The sequence below is a fragment of the Phascolarctos cinereus genome, unplaced genomic scaffold, assembly GCF_003287225.1.
Source record: "Phascolarctos cinereus isolate Bilbo 61053 unplaced genomic scaffold, phaCin_HiC Scaffold_8;HRSCAF=390, whole genome shotgun sequence".
NCBI classification, from domain to species: Eukaryota; Metazoa; Chordata; class Mammalia; order Diprotodontia; family Phascolarctidae; genus Phascolarctos; species Phascolarctos cinereus.
Window position 1 is genome coordinate 53,695,849 of NW_027556291.1, and position 19,436 is coordinate 53,715,284.

The following is a 19,436-nucleotide window of genomic DNA, read 5'->3' on the forward strand; positions in this document are numbered from 1 at the left end:
GGGATTCAGGGATGGGGGGGGTAGTGGTGTGTGCGTGTGTGTGACCATTGGGCCAAGCTTGGGACGTACCACGGAGCCCAGTGGGGGGGAGGAGGGGGAAGGTGGCATGGCCAGGCCCTGGAGGGGAGCCTGAGCCCCCGCCGCCCTCGGAGTGAGGTCGCGGGCCCGGGTGGCAGGGGAAGCGAGGGAGGAGGAGCCTGAGGCGGGGAAGGACCGGCCCTGAAGGCCGCTCTCGGCCCTCTGGCCCCTTGGAGGAGGTGGAAGATCTAAGGCAGGCTGAGTTTGGCGGGGAGAGGAGGAGGGGAGAAGAGAGAAGGGGCAGGGGCGGGGGAGGGAGGGGGCGTTCCCTTGGCGCTGCCCCCCCCCCCCGCCTGACTTGGTCGCGCCCAAAGTGTAACACTTTCTCTTTGTCGGAGAAGCGCCCCGGCTTCCTGTGCAGTAGCTGGAGAGGCGGCGAAGGCAGTGGAGGCAGAGTCCCGGCAGCAGCGGCGGCTGCAGCCCGAGCAGCAACGGCGGCGGCGGCGGCGGCGGCAGCGGCCGGCACAGTGGCAGCCCCGGAGCGCGAGCTCCTCCGTGGGGAGGGGGCGATGGCGACGGCCGATGTGGCGCGCCAGGTGGTGAGTGACGACCGGATGGCCCCACAGCGCAGAACCCGCCGGGCCCCCAGCCCGCCCCTGCCCGGGCACCCTACGAGCCGCAGTCCTCGCCCGGCTGCCGGGGCGTTGCCGGCGGACGCGTGGCCGCTTCGGGACCCCCGCCGCGCCCCCAGAGCATCTCGCTTGGTCCCCGCGCGCAGGCGGCGGCGGGGCACGCTCTGCCCGCCGGGGCAGTGCGCGGGGTCGAGGCTGAGGGCGCGAGCCAGGGCAGTGCCCTGCGCCCCGCGCCCCGTGTCCCGCGCCCGCGGAGCGCGCGGCGGCGGCTCTGGGGCGCTCCCTACGCGGCCGTCTTTGTGGTTCTGCTTGTTTGCCCGCACGTGTAGCGGAGTGCGGGTCCGCATGCGGGCCCCTCTGAGAGCTCGGGGGGAGGGGTGTGAGCGCGCTCGCGCAGCACCCAGGGTGGACCAGTGTCCCCGTGGCTCCGCGTTTGGGTCCGTCCGGCTGTGCTTCAGGGTCGGGGGGTGGGGCGCGTGGGGTGTTTCTTGGTGGCCGGCTTGGCTATGCCCCTCTACCTTTGCCCTGACCTTGCTTGCATTCTGATGCAGCCCGGGGCTTTTTGGATACGGCCCCTCTCTTGTCGGTAATTGTGCTCCGCTGCCCAAACCTGGGGAGCCAGACCAGCTCAATGGGGATGCAGGGAAAAGGGTCAGGATCTCAAACTGTGCATCTCTTTGGGTTGGCAGCTGACTCTGGAAAAATGTCCATTTTTAAACCTCAAGTTTTCCAGCCTGGGAGGTGCCCAGCATCACATAACAGTGACCTAGGACCTTCCATTCCTGCTTTGCAGACCACAAGCACATTTGGAAGAATAGTAATAATAATAACCCAAACACCATCTACCATATCTACGAAGAGTTAGTGGAAGAAATACCCACACCCACAAAATCAGGGTTTTTTCAAGTGTATATATTGAATTGTGGGTTGGCAAAGCTCTTGACAGTTGTGATTTCAGCTGGGATTGGTGTGCTTAAGTGACTTAGGGACTAGATCTCTGAAGACTTTCTGCTCCAGATCGGGGATTCTGTATATGACCTTAAACAAGTCCCTTAATGTCCCTGGGCCTCAGTTTCTTCCTCTGTAAAAGGAAAGGGTTGGGTTAGATGGTCTCTGGGGTCCTTGCCAGCTCTAGTTCTAAATGGGGATCTAAATCTAGGATCTAAATGGGGAAAATAGACATCAAAGAGTGAAGAGATTTGCCCAAGTCACATCAGCTAGTCAGTGGCAATGCCCAGAAGAGATACCAAGTCCAAGCTCTGTCTGATATCACACTTATTTAATTGAAATACTTAATGCCACAAATGCCAACATTTCCATTGGCCTTTGAGTTGGTTTGTCTGGCTTATCTGTGTGTTTCATAGACCCATAAGGTGGAAGGAAGGCATCTTGGAAATCCTCTCCTCCAACTCCCTCATTTTACAGAGAGGGGAAACTGAGACCCAGAAAGGGAAAGGAACTCACCCATGGTCACATGGCTAGCAATTAGGACTGTACAATTAAAAGCCAGAAGAGCTCTTGGAGATCATCTGAGTCCCTCATTTTACAAAGAGGGGAAACTGAGGCCCAGAGAAGGGCCTAAAGACTGGAAACAAAGAAATAGATAAGCAGGGGCCCCAACCCAGGGCTTCTGACTTCCAGTTAGGCATTCTCCCACCATATCTCACCACTTGGGTATTCAAAGGCCTGTAGAATTTAGAGCTGGTAGGTCATTGGACATCATCTAGTTCAAGCCTTCATCCTACAGAGGAAGAAACTAAGGCCAAGAGAAAGGAAATGACTTGCTCAAGGTCACACAGGTGGTAAGCAACAATCCCCACCCAACCTGGCCAAGGGGAAAAGCCTGGGAACAATGTTTTCTCTAGTAAAGCTGAGCTGGTCACCTTCGCATATGAATCTGTGAATTTGACGTCATTAGCACCACTCTATTGTGTGTTTAAATGTTTTTATTAATGCCTTTTGTTTTTATATCACATTCATTTTGGAGTGGAGCCCTCCCCTCTCCCTTCCCCAGGGAGCCATCTCTTCTAATAAATATTTTAAAAGAACAAAGTGAAAAAAAGCAGTTCAGTTAAACCAATCCACACACAGACCAGTATCTTTCAGTATATATGATATTCTGAACCCATAGCCCCCCACCTCTGACTAGATGGGAGGGCAGGAGAAGCCAAGGCCCTCTGGATAAATGGCCGTGGGTCAGATGTTCTAAAGGGGGTGGGAGCATGTCATCACGGAGTTCCGTTCCCCTTAAGAAAAGCCCAAACTCAGGGATTACAGACACTGTATTTCCCTATAGATTATTGTTTTCCCTCTGGCTGGGTCCCATCTTCCAAGACCCTACTGTATTAGGAGAAGCTACAGAGCATAGTATGTCAGAAGGAGCCCTGGTCTTGGGATCAGAGGATCTGAGTTCAAATTTTATTTTTAGCGGGAAGTCCTTTCACCCCCAGCCTCACTTTCTCTATCTAAAAAAATGAGGGGATTGGACAAGATCACCAGATTCTCTTGCAGCTCTCAATACTAAGAAGCCATGTGCTCCAGCCCTTGCTATAATGTCATATGGGTTTCTGGAAATATTTGTATCACTCCTTATTCGCTTTACCCCTGTTTCTTCTCCAGCTATACGTCTGCCTTTTGTTTATGGAACATTAGCCTCTCTCCTTGATGGATCCTCAAGGTTATAACTGAGCCCCCGATCAGGGGAAATGGTGCTATATATACCCTTTGGCCAGAACTGGGCCTAATAGCAGTGGAGAACCCAGCTATGTGGTTGCAGGCTGTTCCTTCCTAGGAACAAGGGCAAAATAGTGGGGTTTCTTAAGTGTGGGCAGGATTCCCTGTGGGCCAGCGGAAGCCCTGGCCCAAATCAGGGCAGAGGGCTATGGAAGGGATAGTCCATCACTAAAAGGTAAGAGAGAACCCAGAGCCACAGTTTAGGGTAAATTGATCAATAGATAACTTTTATTAAGCACCTACCCTACCCTCGAGGCCAAAGGTTCCCCACCCCTGACCTACACCATGCCAGGTTTGGTGCTAGGTTCTTGGCCTATACATGCAAAAGGAAGATTATCCTTTCCCTCAAGGATCTTACATTATGGAGTAGAGGCAGGGAGGAAAATATGTGCACAGATAAAGAAATATAAAAAAAGTATATAAAAGGTAAACCCAGGACCATTTTGGCCAGGGTTGGGAGTGGACAAGCACCATTGCCTGGTGGGGGGAAGGGGCAGAGATCAGAAAAGGCTTAAATACAGTTCCTGAGTTCAAATCTGGCCTCAGACACTTACTAGCTGTGTGACCCCGGGCAAGTCACTTCACCTTTTTTGCCTCAGTTTCCTCATTTGTCAAGTGAGCTGGAGAAGGAAATGGCAAACCACTCCAGCATTTTTGGCAAGAAAACCTCAAATGGGGTCACAAAGAGTCAGATATGACTGAACAACAGCATGGGATTCTAAGAGGCAGAGGTGAGGAGGCAATGAATTTCGGGTGTAGGGGACTGCCTAGGGTAAAGATGGGAGATGCTGTTGATGAGGAACATGAAGTAGGTCACTTTGGCTAGAAGGTAGAGGGTGTGAAGGGGAATAATGTGTAATGAGCCTAGAAGGGGAGGCTAGAGTCTGATTGTGAAAGGCTTTAGATGCCAGGAGGGTATCTTAAGGTATTTTGCCTTAGAGGCAATAGCTTCTTGAGCAGAGGACTGGCCTAGCCAGACGTGCATTCAGAAGGTTTTGTTTTGTGGTGGAGATTCAAAAAGAGGGGAAACTGGAGACCAGTCTGGTGGCAGTAGTCAAGGGGAGAAGGAATACGGGCCTGAGCAGCAGAAGCGGTAGTTGGATGAGAGGACAGAAGGGGGCACATGGGAGAGGGGTTATATGTGGTGGTAGAATTGGCAGGATTTGACAGTTGGTTGGAAGCGCAGGGGAGAGATGAAGCACTGAGGATCCCTCCACGCTTGGGGACCAGGGGTAAATGGAAGGATGATGGCGCCCTTGACAGAAATAGGGAAGCTGGGAAAGGGTGGAGGTTAGCTCATCGCTACAACCAAGTCCTGTGACGATGAATTGCAGCAAGCAGAGTCCTGGGCAACGTCACTGTTTGCAGGCCCCAGCGGCTCTTAGCCTTCTTTGTACCATGGGCCCCTTGGGCAGTCACTCTGGGGAAACCTATGGACCTTCTCAGAATAAAGGATTTAAATGCAGAAAATAAAGTACAGAGTATTTCAAAGGAATCCAATTATATTGAAATATAGTTGTCAAACTCTAACAAAACCCCTCAGGTTCGCAAAACCAAGGTTAAGAACCCTGGTTAAGTCAACAATATTTAAGAGACCCGGTGCCAGACATGGGAGGGCATACAAAGGGACCAGGAGACCCATTTCCTCAGAGAGCTTAGGGGCTTGTCTCTACAAGGGAAGACTTCGACATGTGGAGTAACCAGACAGGAAGAATACCTCATGGTTTTTTTCTAGTGCTTTCTGCTTTTCACATCTATTCATTTCTTTGAATCTCAGAATGCTACTGTGATGTCAGTAGGGCAGTTAGCCAGGGGATAGAATTGCTGGACCCAGAATTAGGAAAACCTGAATTTGAATCCTGTCTCATTGACTCCCTAGGTATGTGACCCCAGGCAAGTCACTTAACCCCTTTGTGCCTCAGTTTCCTCAGCTATAAAGTGAGGCAGTTTGGACTGGGCCTCTAAGTCCCCTTTCAGCTCAAAATCTGTGTTCCTATTTCTCAATTCCATTTGGGGAGGGGGCAGGGGAACTGATGCCCAGAGTGATGAAATGACTTGCCCAAAGTCTCCCTGCCAGTTAGAGGAAATGCTGAAGCTCTGACCCCAATTCCCAGACGCCCTTCCCCACCTCCATCCTGTGCTCTTTCCCCTATATTCCAACCAACTTTTCAATTGATTTGTGCTGTCCAGACTCTTAAGGGGTGTTGGGATATCTCAGTGGATGGATGACCCACAGAAATACCATGGGTATGGAGAACTGACTTGACTATATTATATAATAGGATTATGTAATAAAAATAATACCTTAGTTTAATATGGCTTGCTTCTAACAGCTTAAAGGGCTCTTAGCCATATGATGCCATTTACCCCTGACAGCACGGCCCCCACCTCCCAACAATGGAGTAGTATTCATCTCCTCACTGTATGGATGGGGAAACTGAGGCACCCTTTGGGACAGTCCAACCTTTTAGGAACACTTCCTTTCGTTCGTATTTCTAGGAAAGCATCACAAGAGCCCTGGTGTCCCCTCCCCCCACCCTGCCCTTTTGCTCACATAAAGCAGTAGAAAGCTTAGTTAACAGTGAGAGAGCTCAGTCATGGATTTCGGGCTATTTTGTCTTGGTTCTCCACCCCCCCCCATAATGCTTTAAATAAGCATCTTGGAGCCACCATCCAAGTAATGAGAGATTATTTTAAGGAACAACTGGTGTGGGGGGGATAAATTAGAAACCCAGCCCCTTCCTCCTGAGCTTGGCAGGAGGAGGTGTCTGCCACAGGGGCTTGAAACTGGGTTTCTTTGCCGCCTGCACACGGATAGGGGGGTGGAGCACACGCTAGGGAGGGTGAGAAATGCTGTTCCCCTCTCCGTCACTGCCTTCTCATTAGAGACAATCAGCCATCTGCTGAATTATGCAGAGCCCTCAGCTGGGAGGAGAGAGGCCTGGCCAGAGCTGGTTCACAGGGGCCAGGGCCTTTAGGGAATGGATGGGAAAGAAGCCACGAGGGGTTAGGGCCGGTCGGGGGGGAGTATCCCTCTCACACCTTGACCCCTCTGGCCCTGGAGGGGGCATCAGGCAGCCCAGACAGGAGAGAACAGGTTTCTTTGTCAGATTCCTAGTAAGCAGGGTCAGTTTATTGATGATGAAGACAGTGCCTCATCACACTCTCGTGTAGTCTCACAACAACCCTGGTTGATACTGTGGGTATTATTATCCCCATTTTACAGATAAGGAAAGTGAGGCTCCAGCAAGTGAAATGAAATAACTTGTCCAGGTCACATGGCTAGTTAGGAGTCTCCTGACTCCTTCCTGGGTTTCAGTTTCTTCCCCCGTAATCTGAGGAGGTGGGATTAGATGGTCTCTGAAGCCCCTTCCATTTCTTGATCTAGGATCCAGCCGGTACCCTTGGGCAACTCATATCACCTCCGTGGGCCTCAGTTTCCTCCTCTGTAAAATTAGGGCCAGCCCCAGATCTTTGGGCCTGTGGCTTCAAGTCCAGTCCTCTTGCCACTATACAGTGCTGTCTCCCTGGGGGAGCCTCGGGCATCCCTCAAAGGGCAGTTGAGCTTTTGCACCTGGGCAGGGGGATGGGGGTGGGGATGACCTGACCTTTTTGCATTTTTCCAGGTGGGTGAATAGTGACCACTGTAGGGAAACTGCTTCCGGGTCACCCTGAGGAGGGAGGGGCATCCTTGGCCTGAGGATGATATCTTACCTAGAATCTGGGTAGTTTCAATCCTTGTGACCTCTCAAACCCTGAGGCCTCATCGATAAAACACTGGGCAGCCCAAGGCCTACAGGTGTGGGGAGGGGGAGGGGCAAAGGGCTACCAAAAAGCCAGCCAGGGAGAGAGAAAAGAGGGACCCCAGCAATGGTGGTTCCCTGGGCCTGGGACCTCTTAGCTCTCAGGCCCTGCCCATTCTCACTTGGACCTTTCCAGAGCCTCGATGATGGGTGAGCCTTACTTCCTTTTGTCCTCTGGCTGATTTCCTTTTAGGCCCAACTCTCTTTACAGCCTCTTATTTAGGGTATGCGTCCTAGCTGGATAACAAAATGCATTTCCACCCCTTCCCTGCTCTGAGTGCTCAGGATGCTAGGGCCAGACTAGCCCCCACTGTCTAAGTCCCTTCAGTATCCATACACAGTAGACATTTCGTAAATGTGTAATGTACTATTTCATATTCTGACCCCCAAGGAGCCCAATGGCCATTTTAGGATCACTGCTCCCCTCCAGTTGAGAGTGTGTGTGGCAGTGTGGCCCAGTAGTTAAAGAGACCTGCTTGTGGAGCCAGGAAGACAGCTATGTGACCCCAGGTCACTTAACCTCAGTGCTCTAAGCAGCTCTGGGAGGCTCAGAGATGCAGACAAGGCATTTTTACCCCATACTTAGACCTCTAGCATCTTCCAAAGTACAGCTCAGGCCTTTCCTGCTCCCTCCACCCAGCTTCGAGGGTCTCCTCTTCCCAAACCATCTTGGGTCTGTTTTGTCTCCATATACCTGTATATGTGTTGTTTCCTTTGTTAGTAAAGGGAATAAGCATTTATAGAGCACCTACTGTGTGCCAGGCACTGTGCTAAGCACTTTACAATTATTATCTCATTTGATCTTCACAGTGATCCTTTGAGATAGGGGCTTTTATTATCTCCATTTTACAGTTGAGGAAACTGAGGCAAAGACAGGTTAAGTAACTTGCCCAGGGCCACACAGCTAAGTGTTCGAGGCTGGATTTGAGTTCAGTTCTTCCTGACTCCAGGCCTAGCACCCTGTCTACTGTGCCACCAGATGCCTCTAATAGACTGTAAACTCCCTGAGGGCAGGAATGATCTCTTTCTTTTTTTTTTTTCCTTTAGAAACTCCTGTAGCCAACACAGTTCTTGGCATGCAGTAGGCACTTAATAATGCTTCTCAGTTGGTTGATTATCTGGGGAAGGAAAAGGGGGAAACACAAGTGATCCATTAGTTTGGGGCTCTACATGTATGCCTTGCTTTAGGCAGTTGGTGTGGTCTGGAAAGCTTGATATCCATAAATGGCATCATCTTAGAAGAGTACCGTAAGGGCTGCCTCCCTAAAGGAATAGTACAGTGAAGCCTTTCATGAAGGGCACACTTCCCCTGACATTTCTCATTCAGCAAGTAATTACTAAGCACTGTGCCTCATGCTGGGGAGACATGGACAAAATGTTGAGGCAGTCCCTGCCCTTGGGAAGCCTCCAGTCTGCTGTAAAGATATAGCATATATGGGCAGTGCCAGTCTTTGAGATCTTGTTTCTCACTACCAAGGTCACCATCAGCCCTGTTTTCCTTTCTGGTATCCCCTCTGATTTCAATGTTTGCCATTTGGCAGGGAGCTGGAGGGGTCTCCTAATTAATTATCCTGGGATAATTCTGCCACCTTTGAAAAAGCTAATGTCAGAAGCCGGGACTGGCACTGCCTTAGGGTCCCAGATTTAGAACTTGAAGGGACCTTTGAGGCCATCTAGGCCAACCTCATTTTACAGATGAAGAAACTGAGGCACATCAAAGTGGAGTGACTTTTTTTTTGTTTGTTTTTTTGGTGAGGCAATCGGGGTTAAGTGACTTGCCCAGGGTCACATAGTGTCAAGTATCTGAGGCTGTCTCAGGTCCTCCTGACTCCAAGGTCAGAGCTTTATCCACTGTGCCACCTAGTTGCCCTTCAAAGTGGAACGACTTGCACACCGGGAATGCAGAGTTAAGGTATAAACCCAGGTCCTGGGACCCCAAATCCAGCTCTCTTCCCACTGTACCATAATGCTTTTCCAGTTTTGAAAAGAGGGAAATGAAACCCAAGAGAGATGAGGAAATGAGACCATTTAGTTGCTCTAAATGAGTTCGAGATTCTGGGCCCAGAGGAAGTACATCCCAGGTACTGAAAGGACTTAAAACATGCCATGGCCCCCACACTGTCTCTTTGATCACTTGCAATCTAGGTTTTCTACTCCACCCTTGACCTGAAAGTGGCCTCCCCCAAGTTAATTACCAGAAACCTTTTAGCGCTAAATTCAGCGGCTTTTCTTCAGTCTTCATACTTCTTCTTATTATTATTATTCTTTTTTTTTTGGCTAGGCAGTGGGGTTAAGTGACTTGCCCAGGGTCACACAGCTAGTAAATGTTATGTGTTCGAGGCCGTATTTGAACTCAGGTCCTCCTGAACCCAGGGCTAGTGCTCTATCCACCTAGCTGCCCCCTAGTCTTCATACTTCTTGACCCTTCTGGAGCATTTGACAATATTGATCATCCCCCTGGATGTATCTCCTGGATACTCCTTCTTCCATGCATTTTTGTAACATTCCTCCCTCCTGATTCTCCTCCTCCCTCTCTGATCTTTCCTTCTCTGTCTCCTTTGCTTCTGATGGTATGTTCTTCCCCCATGTACAAGCGTGTCCACATCCTTTCCCCATGCGTGAGCGTATCTACATCTTTCTCTCCATGTATGAGCATATCCACATGCTTCCCACCATGTAAGAGCATATCCATGTCCTTGAGAGTATGTGCGTCCTTCCCCTTTGTGTGAGTATGTCCCCAAACCTCTTTCTCGGACCTTCTCTTCTTCTCTCTTGGTGAAATCATCAGCTTTCTCAGGTTTAATTATCACCTCTTTGTCGATGACTCCCAGAAGCATTTATCTAGCTTTAGTCTGTTTCATGAGTTCCAATCTTGAATCTCCAGCTGCTTCTTGGACTCATCCATCAGAATGGCCCATAGGCACTTCAGACACATCCAAAACAGAATTCCTTCTTTTCTCTCCAAAATCCACCCTCCTCCTAGGATCAAATGAGATAATATTTATCACTCACTTAGCACAGTGCCTGGCACACAGTAGGTGCTTATTAGATGTGTGTTCCCTCCCCTCCCCCCCTCATAACTTCATCCCTAGTTCTGTTGAGGGTACAGCCATCCTTCTAGTCACCCAGGTTTTCTGCTTTGGAGTCACCCATGACTCTTCACTGTCCCCTTAATCTGCCATGTCCAGTCAGTTGCCATGTCACATGGATTCTTCCTCTGTGTTCTCACATCTGTCCCCTCCTCTCTGTCTAGCCTAGTTCAGGCCCTCATCACCCATCTCCTGGAGGCCATAGCCTCCAGTTGGTCTCCTGGAATCCAGCCTTCCCCTTCTCCAATCTGCTCCCCCATGCAGTTGCCCTGCTGTTCATCCTAAGGCATAGGTCCACTGCTCTGTTGCTCCCCTGCTGAGGAAGCATCAGTGGCTCCCTAGTGCCATTTCAAGCCCTTCTCAGTCTGGCTCTAGCCTCCCTTTCCTCACTGATTCTCTCTTCCTCCTCTTCACCCAGGCCATGTTCCAGCCTGTTGTTCCCCATCCCTTGTTTCAGATGCCTTTGCAGAGGCTGTCTCCCAGGCCTGGTGTGCTCTCCCTCCTCACCTAGGCCTCTTGGAATCCTTGCCTCCATTTTGGCCACGGCTTGATGGTCCTCTCCTCCATGAGGCATCTCCTGATACTGATGCTTCTCATCTTTGCACTTCCCTCTTCCCAAACTTCTTGGCATGTATTCTAAATTTATTTCTCTGTATCTCTGAGCCCCTCATCTCATCAGAGGCCGTCTAGTCACACTCCTCCCACTTTGTTTGACAGAGGAGGAAATGAAGTCCCGTAGTGGGCCACTGACTTGCCCAGGGTCACGCAGCTAGCCATGAGTAAGAGCTGGAATTCAAAGTCAAGAACTCTGACGGCAAACACAGTGCTCTTCCCATTAAGCCACACTGTGCGCTAAGCAAATGGGGCCATCCCAGCATGTTTGGGGTTTGCAGATCAGTGAAATGACTTGGCCCAAATCTGGGCCTGTCTCTCAGTACTCCGTGGTGTGTTATTCAAGGATTTTACTGTATTTCAGCACAATGCACCATGCCTTTTGTACAGTAAAATCAGTGAAGCAGGGGGTGAGGATAGGACAGTCTGGTTAATTGTATTTTCTGGTCAGATGGGTATGAAGCAAGAACCCACTCTTTTCTTTCCTTGTTGCCGGAAGGCTTTGAAACAGCTGGAGTCCACTTTTCTGCCTGTTCTATAAGCAGAGGCTAGTGACCATCTTTCGATTATTGTTTGCTGCCTGAGAGTCATTCGGGGTTTCATTCAGAACCCCAGAGGTTACTGTCCTAGATTGGAGAGGGAGAAGGTCCAGGAGCTTAAGTCCATAAGTATTCATTCATTCGTTCATTCATTCATTCATTCATTCATTCATTCATATATTCATATTCATTCATTCATTCACAAGTATTCATTCATTCATTTATTCATTCATCCACAAGTATTCATTCATTCATTCATCCACAGGTATTCATTAAGTACTCACTGTGGGTGCTGGGGTAATGGAGGCAAAAGGAGACTCCTTCCTGCCTTCAAAAAGCTTCCATTCTACTGGAGTTGGGATGAACATCTCTTGGAAATTATGCTTTTGACTAAATCCCTAAGGTTAGCTTGGGTTCTTATGATGTACCCTTTTCTGGAATAGGGAAATTTAAAAAATCTGTTCAATTAGGGTTCTAGTGAATCTGAGTTTATAGGGCCATAGGTATATGGGGAAGAATGACATTTTTTTGGAGGGAGATTCTATAGGTATATGGTCCCTGCCTTTAAGTAGCTGCCTTCTTTTTCTCCAGACAAATAAAACAGCTTCAAGGATATAGTTTAGACCATGGGTGGGGAACCTGCGACGTTGAGGCCACATGTGGCCCTCTAGGTCCTCAAGTTCGGCCCTGTGACTGAACTTCACAGTGAAGTTTGTATTCAGTCAAAGGACCACACTTGAGGACCTAGAGGGCCACATGTGGCCTTGAGGCCATAGGTTCCCCACCCCTGGTAGGCCTTACTTCTCATCAGCTAAGTAGGACCGTAATTCAGCATGGTGCCTTCTGTCTCATTCAAGATGGCTGCCCCCTAAGGTACCTGTCTGGGGAAGCTAAATGCATACCAGGTTTTCTCCCCTTCTTTTTGGGTGTTTGGGGGCAGGAAGCCCAAGGGGAATTTCAACAAACTCTAAACCTGTGTGTGTGTGTGTGTAAGAGAGAGATCCTTTAGAATGAATGCCACTGGCTTGAGGAGCACAGCTTCAGAAGGACTTGGGAGATGCCAACTGGAGACTGTCAGTCCACAGAGGCCTTGGATCTGGCTTGCTCACTGGCTGTGTTATCTGCATTGGGCTTTCTGCAGGCTCTGCCTATATTTCAGAGCAGTGGCAATTTTAGAGAAGTCCAGCTCGGAGACCTGGCTCCTCCCTCTTTGGAGAATAAACCTGATGGTGTTCAATCAGAAACTAAATTGGTACATCTTTAATGAAGCAGCAAGGAGGAGGAGATGGCCGTATCTGCCTATGAAATGAAATATGTTAGATAACCGTCCTTTGAAAATGGAGGTGCCGTAGGCCACGAGAAAACAGGAAATGGAGCTGGAGAGGTGGGGGTGAGGATGGCTCTCAAAGGAACAGGTCTCTTCTACTGTTTGCCCTTTAGCTCTGTTGACAGCATTACTATGGCTTTTGCTGCCCCAAAGACTTCGCTAGGAAACAGAGACGCTTGTGCCCTGGGGCCCAGCGCAGTGTGGGCCAAGATGAGGAGGCTTTGTGTGGCCTTATTGTGTACTAGCATGGTGTCCCCCGTCATCAAAGATGGCCTCCGGGCACACTAGCCTTGCCATTGCTGGACCTGGTGAGCATTATCAGTTCGCCCAGAGCTGGCTTTCTGTAGTGGTGTTAATCAAGTACCTACTGTGCGCTGTTAGCAGTTAAGTGAGACCTCAAGGAACTGGGACCCCGCTAATGGGGGCCTTTCATTCTCCACAGTGGATTTGCTTTGCTTGACCCAAAGGAGAAAGCAAGAAGAGATTTTTTTTCAAAGCTGGTGTCAGTCCAACTGTGACTCCTTACATCAACTGCCCTGAACAGTCAAAACTGATATTCAGCAGCATGACTGATGTTCTGCAGAATCCTCAGTTATCAAAGAAGTAATAATGACAATAATAATAGCTAACATTGAATACTGCTTCAAAGTTTGCAAAGCTCTTTCCACATATCATCTCATTTACCTTCATTATCTCGGTGTGTTGCATATATGATCTCATTTACACACATTACCTCGTGTTAGACTCAAGGCAAGACTCAGCTTTGACTTATTAAAGCAAAAAAGTGCGCAAATATATCCAAGGTGGGGGGGGGGCTCTACCTTCAACCCTCAGTTAACATGAAAAATACGTTTAATATTTTGGGAATGAATTTCCACATCTGGAGTTCCCCAGTACCTTTGGTATGATTCACAGGTAGACACTCAGAGCATTTCCACTGGCTGGCCTCCACGCTAGGCCCTCTCCTCATCTCAGCTTCTTGGCCTCCCTCAAATCCCACCTTTGTCATGAAGCCTTTCCCTCTGAGACTATTCCCACCCCATTCTGTACCCGCCTTGTTTGGAGGGAGTTCTCTGCACGTCTCCTCTGTCATTAGGCCAAGAGCTCCTCGATAGCAGGGACTGTTTTCTTCATTTCTTTGTCTCCCCAGTGCTTAGCCCAGTGCCTGGCACACAGTAGACTAATTGTTGCCTGACTTTCAGATACCAGCTTTTGCAAAATCTTTTCTTGTTTTCTCCTTCACTAATTGTTTGTTAACTAACTGGCTGACTTTGGGCGAGCTGATTACCCTTAATTAGTCTTCCCAGCCAAGTCAAGGAGCCCAGTCTGCTAGTGCGAGGTTGGGCTCTGCCTTAGTTAGGGGTCATGAGGGATAGTGGAAAAGAGTACTGAACTCAAAGTCAGGAGAGCCGGGGCCTATCGCTAACTCTGCCTGGTGCTTCAGGCCTTTGGGACCCAGGCAGATGAGGAAACTGAGGCCAAGAGAGGGAAAGTATGTGACCTGCTTGCTGTCACACACAGCTGATCCTCGTGCCCAGACGCCTCCCTTTTTTGTCTGATTTTCATCATCACTTTTATTGTTTGTCAAATACTGGTCCCAAAGGCACACCTTTACAGTTGGAGCAGGCCCAGTATTTATACATTATCTTTTTTTTTTTTTTTTGGTGAGACAATTGAGGTTAGGTGACCTGTCCAGTCACACAGCTAGTGAGTATTATGTGTCTGAGGTCAGATTTGAACTGAGGTCCTCCTGACTTTAGGGCTGGTGCTTGATCTGCTGTGCCACCTAGCTGCCCCATCTTCTTTTTTCTCAAGTACAAATGTTTATTTTTTTCCGAATCACATATAATTGCAATTTTTGAGATTTTTCTTTTTAATTTTGAGTTCCAAATTCTCTCCCTCTCCTCCCCACTACTTGAGAAAGCAAGTAATTTGATATGGATCATGCATGTGCACAGACTGCTTCACTTTTGCTTTTGCTACTCTGGGATGTAGGCCACGTGTGGTCCTCTAGATCCTCAGGTGCGGCCTTTTGACTGAGTCCAAGTTTTACAGAACAAATCATTTTATTAAGGGGATTTGTTCTGTGGAGTTTAGAGTCAGTCAAAGGGCCTGTACTTGAGGACCTAGAGGACCACATGTGGCCTAGAGGCCACAGGTTCCCGACTCCTGTTAACTAAATGCTTCAATTCTGCATTCAGTGCCAAACATAATAATAGTAAGAGCTAGAATTTATATAGTGCTTTGAGCTTTTGCAAAGTACTTTACAAACAGTATCTAACTTCATCTTCGTAATAATTCTGGGAGATAGGTGCTATTATAATAATTCCTTATTTTACAGATGAGGAAACTGAGGCAGATAGTGGTTTAAGTGACTTGCCCAGGGCTGTACAGCTAGTAAATGTCTGAGGCAGGATTTGAACTCAGATCTGTCCTGACTCAACTGGACCAGCTAGCTGCCCATATATAATCTGACCCCCACCTTGTCTAGCAAACCTTATTTCCCACTATTCCTCTGGATAGGCCTTTCCCTTCCACTAGGATGGTCTCCTCACTGTCCTCTTGAATGTTACTCTTATTGTGCCTTCCCTGTCCTTGCCTGGGCTGTTCTCCCTATCTGTGATTTCCAAACCACCCCATCCCACCCTGGTCTTCCTGTTCTGACCTCTGATCTGTAACATTCATAGCCCACACCATGCAGTTTAGCCCTTTGCTTTGGACTGCCTTGTTTTCATTTTTGCCTGTCTTGTCTCCCCAGCTTGGCTGTGAGCCTATTTCAGGGCTTTGCATACCAGGTACGTTCTTATTAAGTAACTGATTAAAAATATGTCCACAAAGTCATTGGCACCCCCCACCTGCTGGGGCTGGAATCTTCTCTGGGTGTGCAGTGGTTTTCCTCTACCAAGGATGCTGGCTGGCTAAAGAGACAGGAAGAGCAGTCGGAGGTGATAAAACAGCTCTGGAAACCCCAGGGCTGGGGCTGTCCCAGTGTGGGAAGCTGCTGTGGAGTGAGGTCCTAATGAGAAAATGCATTTGGTTGTAAGGCCCTGCCTCATCCTCACAGGGGAGGGCCTGGCAGTAGGAGATTTCACATCTTACTTTATTTCTTTGAATTGAGACAACAAGTGTTTAGAAATGAAGAGCCGGAGCTGTCAGGATAGTTGAGGGCCCTGCTGGGATGCAGCACTCACTGCTAATAGCCAGAGCAGGCCTGGTGTAGGAAGCTTCCCAGGAGCTCCTGCCCCATGAAGAACAAAGCCCTTCTCGTGGGGGAGGTGGCAGGGCAGTCTGACCCTCCGATGTCTGGAACCTCTGCCCTCGGCCAGGGAGGCCCGGGCTGGCACCCCCCAATGGGACCATGTGAGAGGAGAGGAGGCTTCTGGGAGAAATGTGATGCTGGCATCTCTTGGCAAGGGGATCTGGGGGTGCCAATTGGTGACTGTCAGCTCCGGCTCACAAGGGGAAAGGAAGGAGCAGGGCTCCAGAGACCCAACTATCCCCTCTCACCCAGCCCAGGATGCTGCCTCAGGCTTCCTGCTGTCAACAGCCCAAACCTCATTCATACCCAACCCAGCTCCAGAAATGTCCTTTTCTACAGTTTCCTCTCTTGTCTGGTGCTGTTGTTGGCAAAGCACAATTTTCTCTTTCCTTTCTCCTCCGGCACACACCCCAGCCCCACCCTGGCCTTTTGTCAATGTGGCTGTGCGTGTGAAGTGTCTGTGGTGATGGATGTTCACGTATGCTGTGCTCATACCCACACAGTCGACCAGCCAATCGACAAACATTGATTAAGTGCTCACTATGTTCTGAGTGCTGTGCTGGGCACTGGGGTTAGAGGGCCAGAAGCAAAAGTCTTTCATCTCAGGGGGCTCTTGTTTTAATGGAGAAGCGTATATCCTTTAAAAAAAAATGAATTTTTACCAGCATTCATTATCTCTCCCTTCCACTGCCCTCCCCACTCAGAAGCTTACTAGCTGTGTGACTCTGGGCAAGTCACTTAACCATTATTTGCCTCAATTTTCTCGACTGTAAAATGGCTTCATAGTGTATCTACCTCCCAGGGTTATTGTGAAGACCAGATGAGATAATGTTTGTAGAGTGCTTAGCACAGTGCACGGCACATAGTAGGTGCTTAATAAATGCCTCTTCTCTTTCCTTCCCCTTTCCCCTAGCCTCCCACTGACCAAGAGAAAAAGAAATATGAACCCCTTCTGACACGCATGCCTCGTCCAGCAAAACAAAGTCCCTCATTGGCCGTATCTCAAAATGCCTGGTGAGGTGGGGGGAGGTGCATGCACCCTGGCTTAGTCCTCTAGCCTCACACCTCCTCTAAAGTCCTCCCAAGTTGCCTTTCTTTGTAATGCTGTTGGCATTTTCCAAGTCGTTCCCCCCATTCTCACTTCTCTTGGCATCACTTCAAGGCAGACCTAATTTCCTCTGAAATTGCGCATTTTGTCATTTCTCGTGGCATACACAATGACGTTCCTTTACATTCACATCTATGATCTGTCCCACCATTCCCCAATACGTGGGCATTCCCTTTGATTCCACTTTGGGGCCCCTCGAAACCTTTCTGTGGGTCCTTGTCCCTCTCTTTTGGATCTCCTTGGGATATGGACCTGGTCACAGTGTCGCTCACAAGGTCTTAGAGGATGTCCAGTTTTGTGACTTTGGGGGCACAGTTTGAAATCGCCTTCTGGACTGGCTGGGCCAGTTCACAGCTCTGCCTTCAGTGTCTCATTATGGCTGCTTTCTTTCAGTCCCTCTGACATGTGCCATCCTAATGAACACATACAAACATGCATGCACACACACAAACACGCACATGCACCCCTTCTACCTGCCTCAGCCTTTGGGTGTTCATCCTCCCACGTCATACTATTAACGTTAATAGCCGCCGAGGTCAGGGGAGTGTGTTTTCCAGGAGCGTGGCTAACTCCAAGAGGAGAGAACAGATCCCACTGAACCACAGAGGGGCAAGGTGTGTCCTTGCCATCATCCTTGAGTCACATTCATGAGGGTTAAGGGAAAGTCATAAGTCATTGGACAAGTGGTCACTCCCACCTGGAGTTCCCACCTGGAGCTGATGGGAAGGGTTTCCATGAAAAGGAGAAGGGGGAGCCAAGCTTCCTTGTGTGACTACTGAGCTGTCTTGGAATGGGGGCAGCACAGGGAAGAGATACCACAGTCTGCTTGGGTGGGTGTTACTTCCTAGGGTGGAGAACATTTGAATGGAGAAGTGAAACACAGTTCTCCTTTTTCAAAATGTCATCATTTTTATTTTCTCCCCTCTCTTCCCTCCCCCCCTTCATCTTCCCCCCCCCCCCCCCCACCCGATCAAATTAGGATGAAAATTGCCGGACAATCCCCCTCACTGGCCATGTGGGGTTTGACAGCCTGCCCGACCAGCTGGTGAATCAATCGGTCAGCCAGGGTTTCTGTTTCAACATCCTGTGTGTGGGTGAGTATTTCCATATCAGGAAATTCTATTACGGAATGGGGATTTTTCATGGAGGGCTGGAGCTTTGTAGGTAATTAGGTTAAATGATGTGTCGGCCCAATCTCATTCAGATGGCCTTATTATGCTGCTTTTTTGTAGTTCCTTCTCTCCACGATTGTTTTTGCAGGCAGCCGCTCTTGTCTTGGCTTCGCTTGACGGCTGTCCTGGCCAAGGAAGGAGAATATGGGGCTAAGCCATGTGGGACAGCGCTGCATGAGACCCCATGGAAATTCTGCATGGGGCTGGCAAGCTCAGCACTCTCCTGTCAAGTTTATTTTTACCAAAGCTCTCCCTAACAGCCAACAGGAGCCTGCACAGGATTGGGAGGGAGTTAATTGGCCTAAGCCTCTTACCTCAACGCTAAGGAACCTTGCTCATCTATGAGCTGGGGGCAGTGGGGTGAGTCCAGTTGGCCTGGCTGCCCCAGCACAGTTTGGGGGACTCCACCAGCCCATGGACCCTGCCGGGCCAGGGGATAGGACAGCTGCTTTCTGAGCCGAGGCCTGTTTCGGCATCTTGGGCAGAGTGGTCTAACCTCGCTGAGTTGCCCTGCCTCTGCAAGCTCCAGGAATCAGTAAGCATTTCTTAAGCACCTACTCTGTGCCACCAGGCCCTGGTGCCAAGCTCTGGGCACACAGAGCCAAAAAGTCAGCCGTCTCTGGCCTCAAAGACCTTCCATTGTAAAAGGGAAGAAAACATACAAAATATATTATATATGTATGTGTACATATATCTATAGCTGTATGTATGTTCTCTTTCTCTCCGTGTGTGTGTCTGTGTGTGTGTGTGTGTGTGTGTGTGTGTGTGTGTGTGTGTGTATGGAGAGAGAGAGAGAGAGAGAGTCAGAAGCAGGGAGGCAGGATTTGAACCCAAGGCTTCCTGACTCTCAGGCTGGTACCTCTACCCTCTAAGACTTTACACAAATCCTGGATAAATGCAGTTTTACAACATTCACTCCAACATTTGAGCCTGTCCAGATCTTTTGAGATCCTGAATCTGTTAGCCTGTGGTGTTAAGAGAGAAGGGGAGGTGGGGAGAAAGACACACACACACACACACACACACACACACACACACACACACACACACACGGAGACACACACACACACACACAGACTCTTATAAATTAAATACAAGGTCAATGGGAATCTCTCACTTCTGACCCTTCCTCTTTCTTCCCGTG

General features: G+C 49.3%; 1 protein-coding gene across 4 annotated transcripts in view; it reads left to right on the forward strand.

Moving 5' to 3' along the window:
• Positions 1-390: 390 nt before the first annotated feature.
• The window catches only part of SEPTIN6 (septin 6), a 59,045-nt gene continuing 39,999 nt past the window's right edge, over positions 391-19,436 (forward strand). For 2 of the 4 annotated variants that reach the window (XM_020975117.2, XM_020975115.2), the window contains exons 1-2: positions 391-617; positions 18,100-18,214. In XM_020975117.2, the coding sequence (XP_020830776.1) occupies positions 588-617; positions 18,100-18,214 (145 nt within the window). In that variant the 5' untranslated portion in view covers positions 391-587. The remainder of the gene's footprint in view (positions 618-18,099; positions 18,215-19,436) is intronic. The other 2 variants (XM_078147927.1, XM_020975118.2) reach the window with 1 other exon arrangement.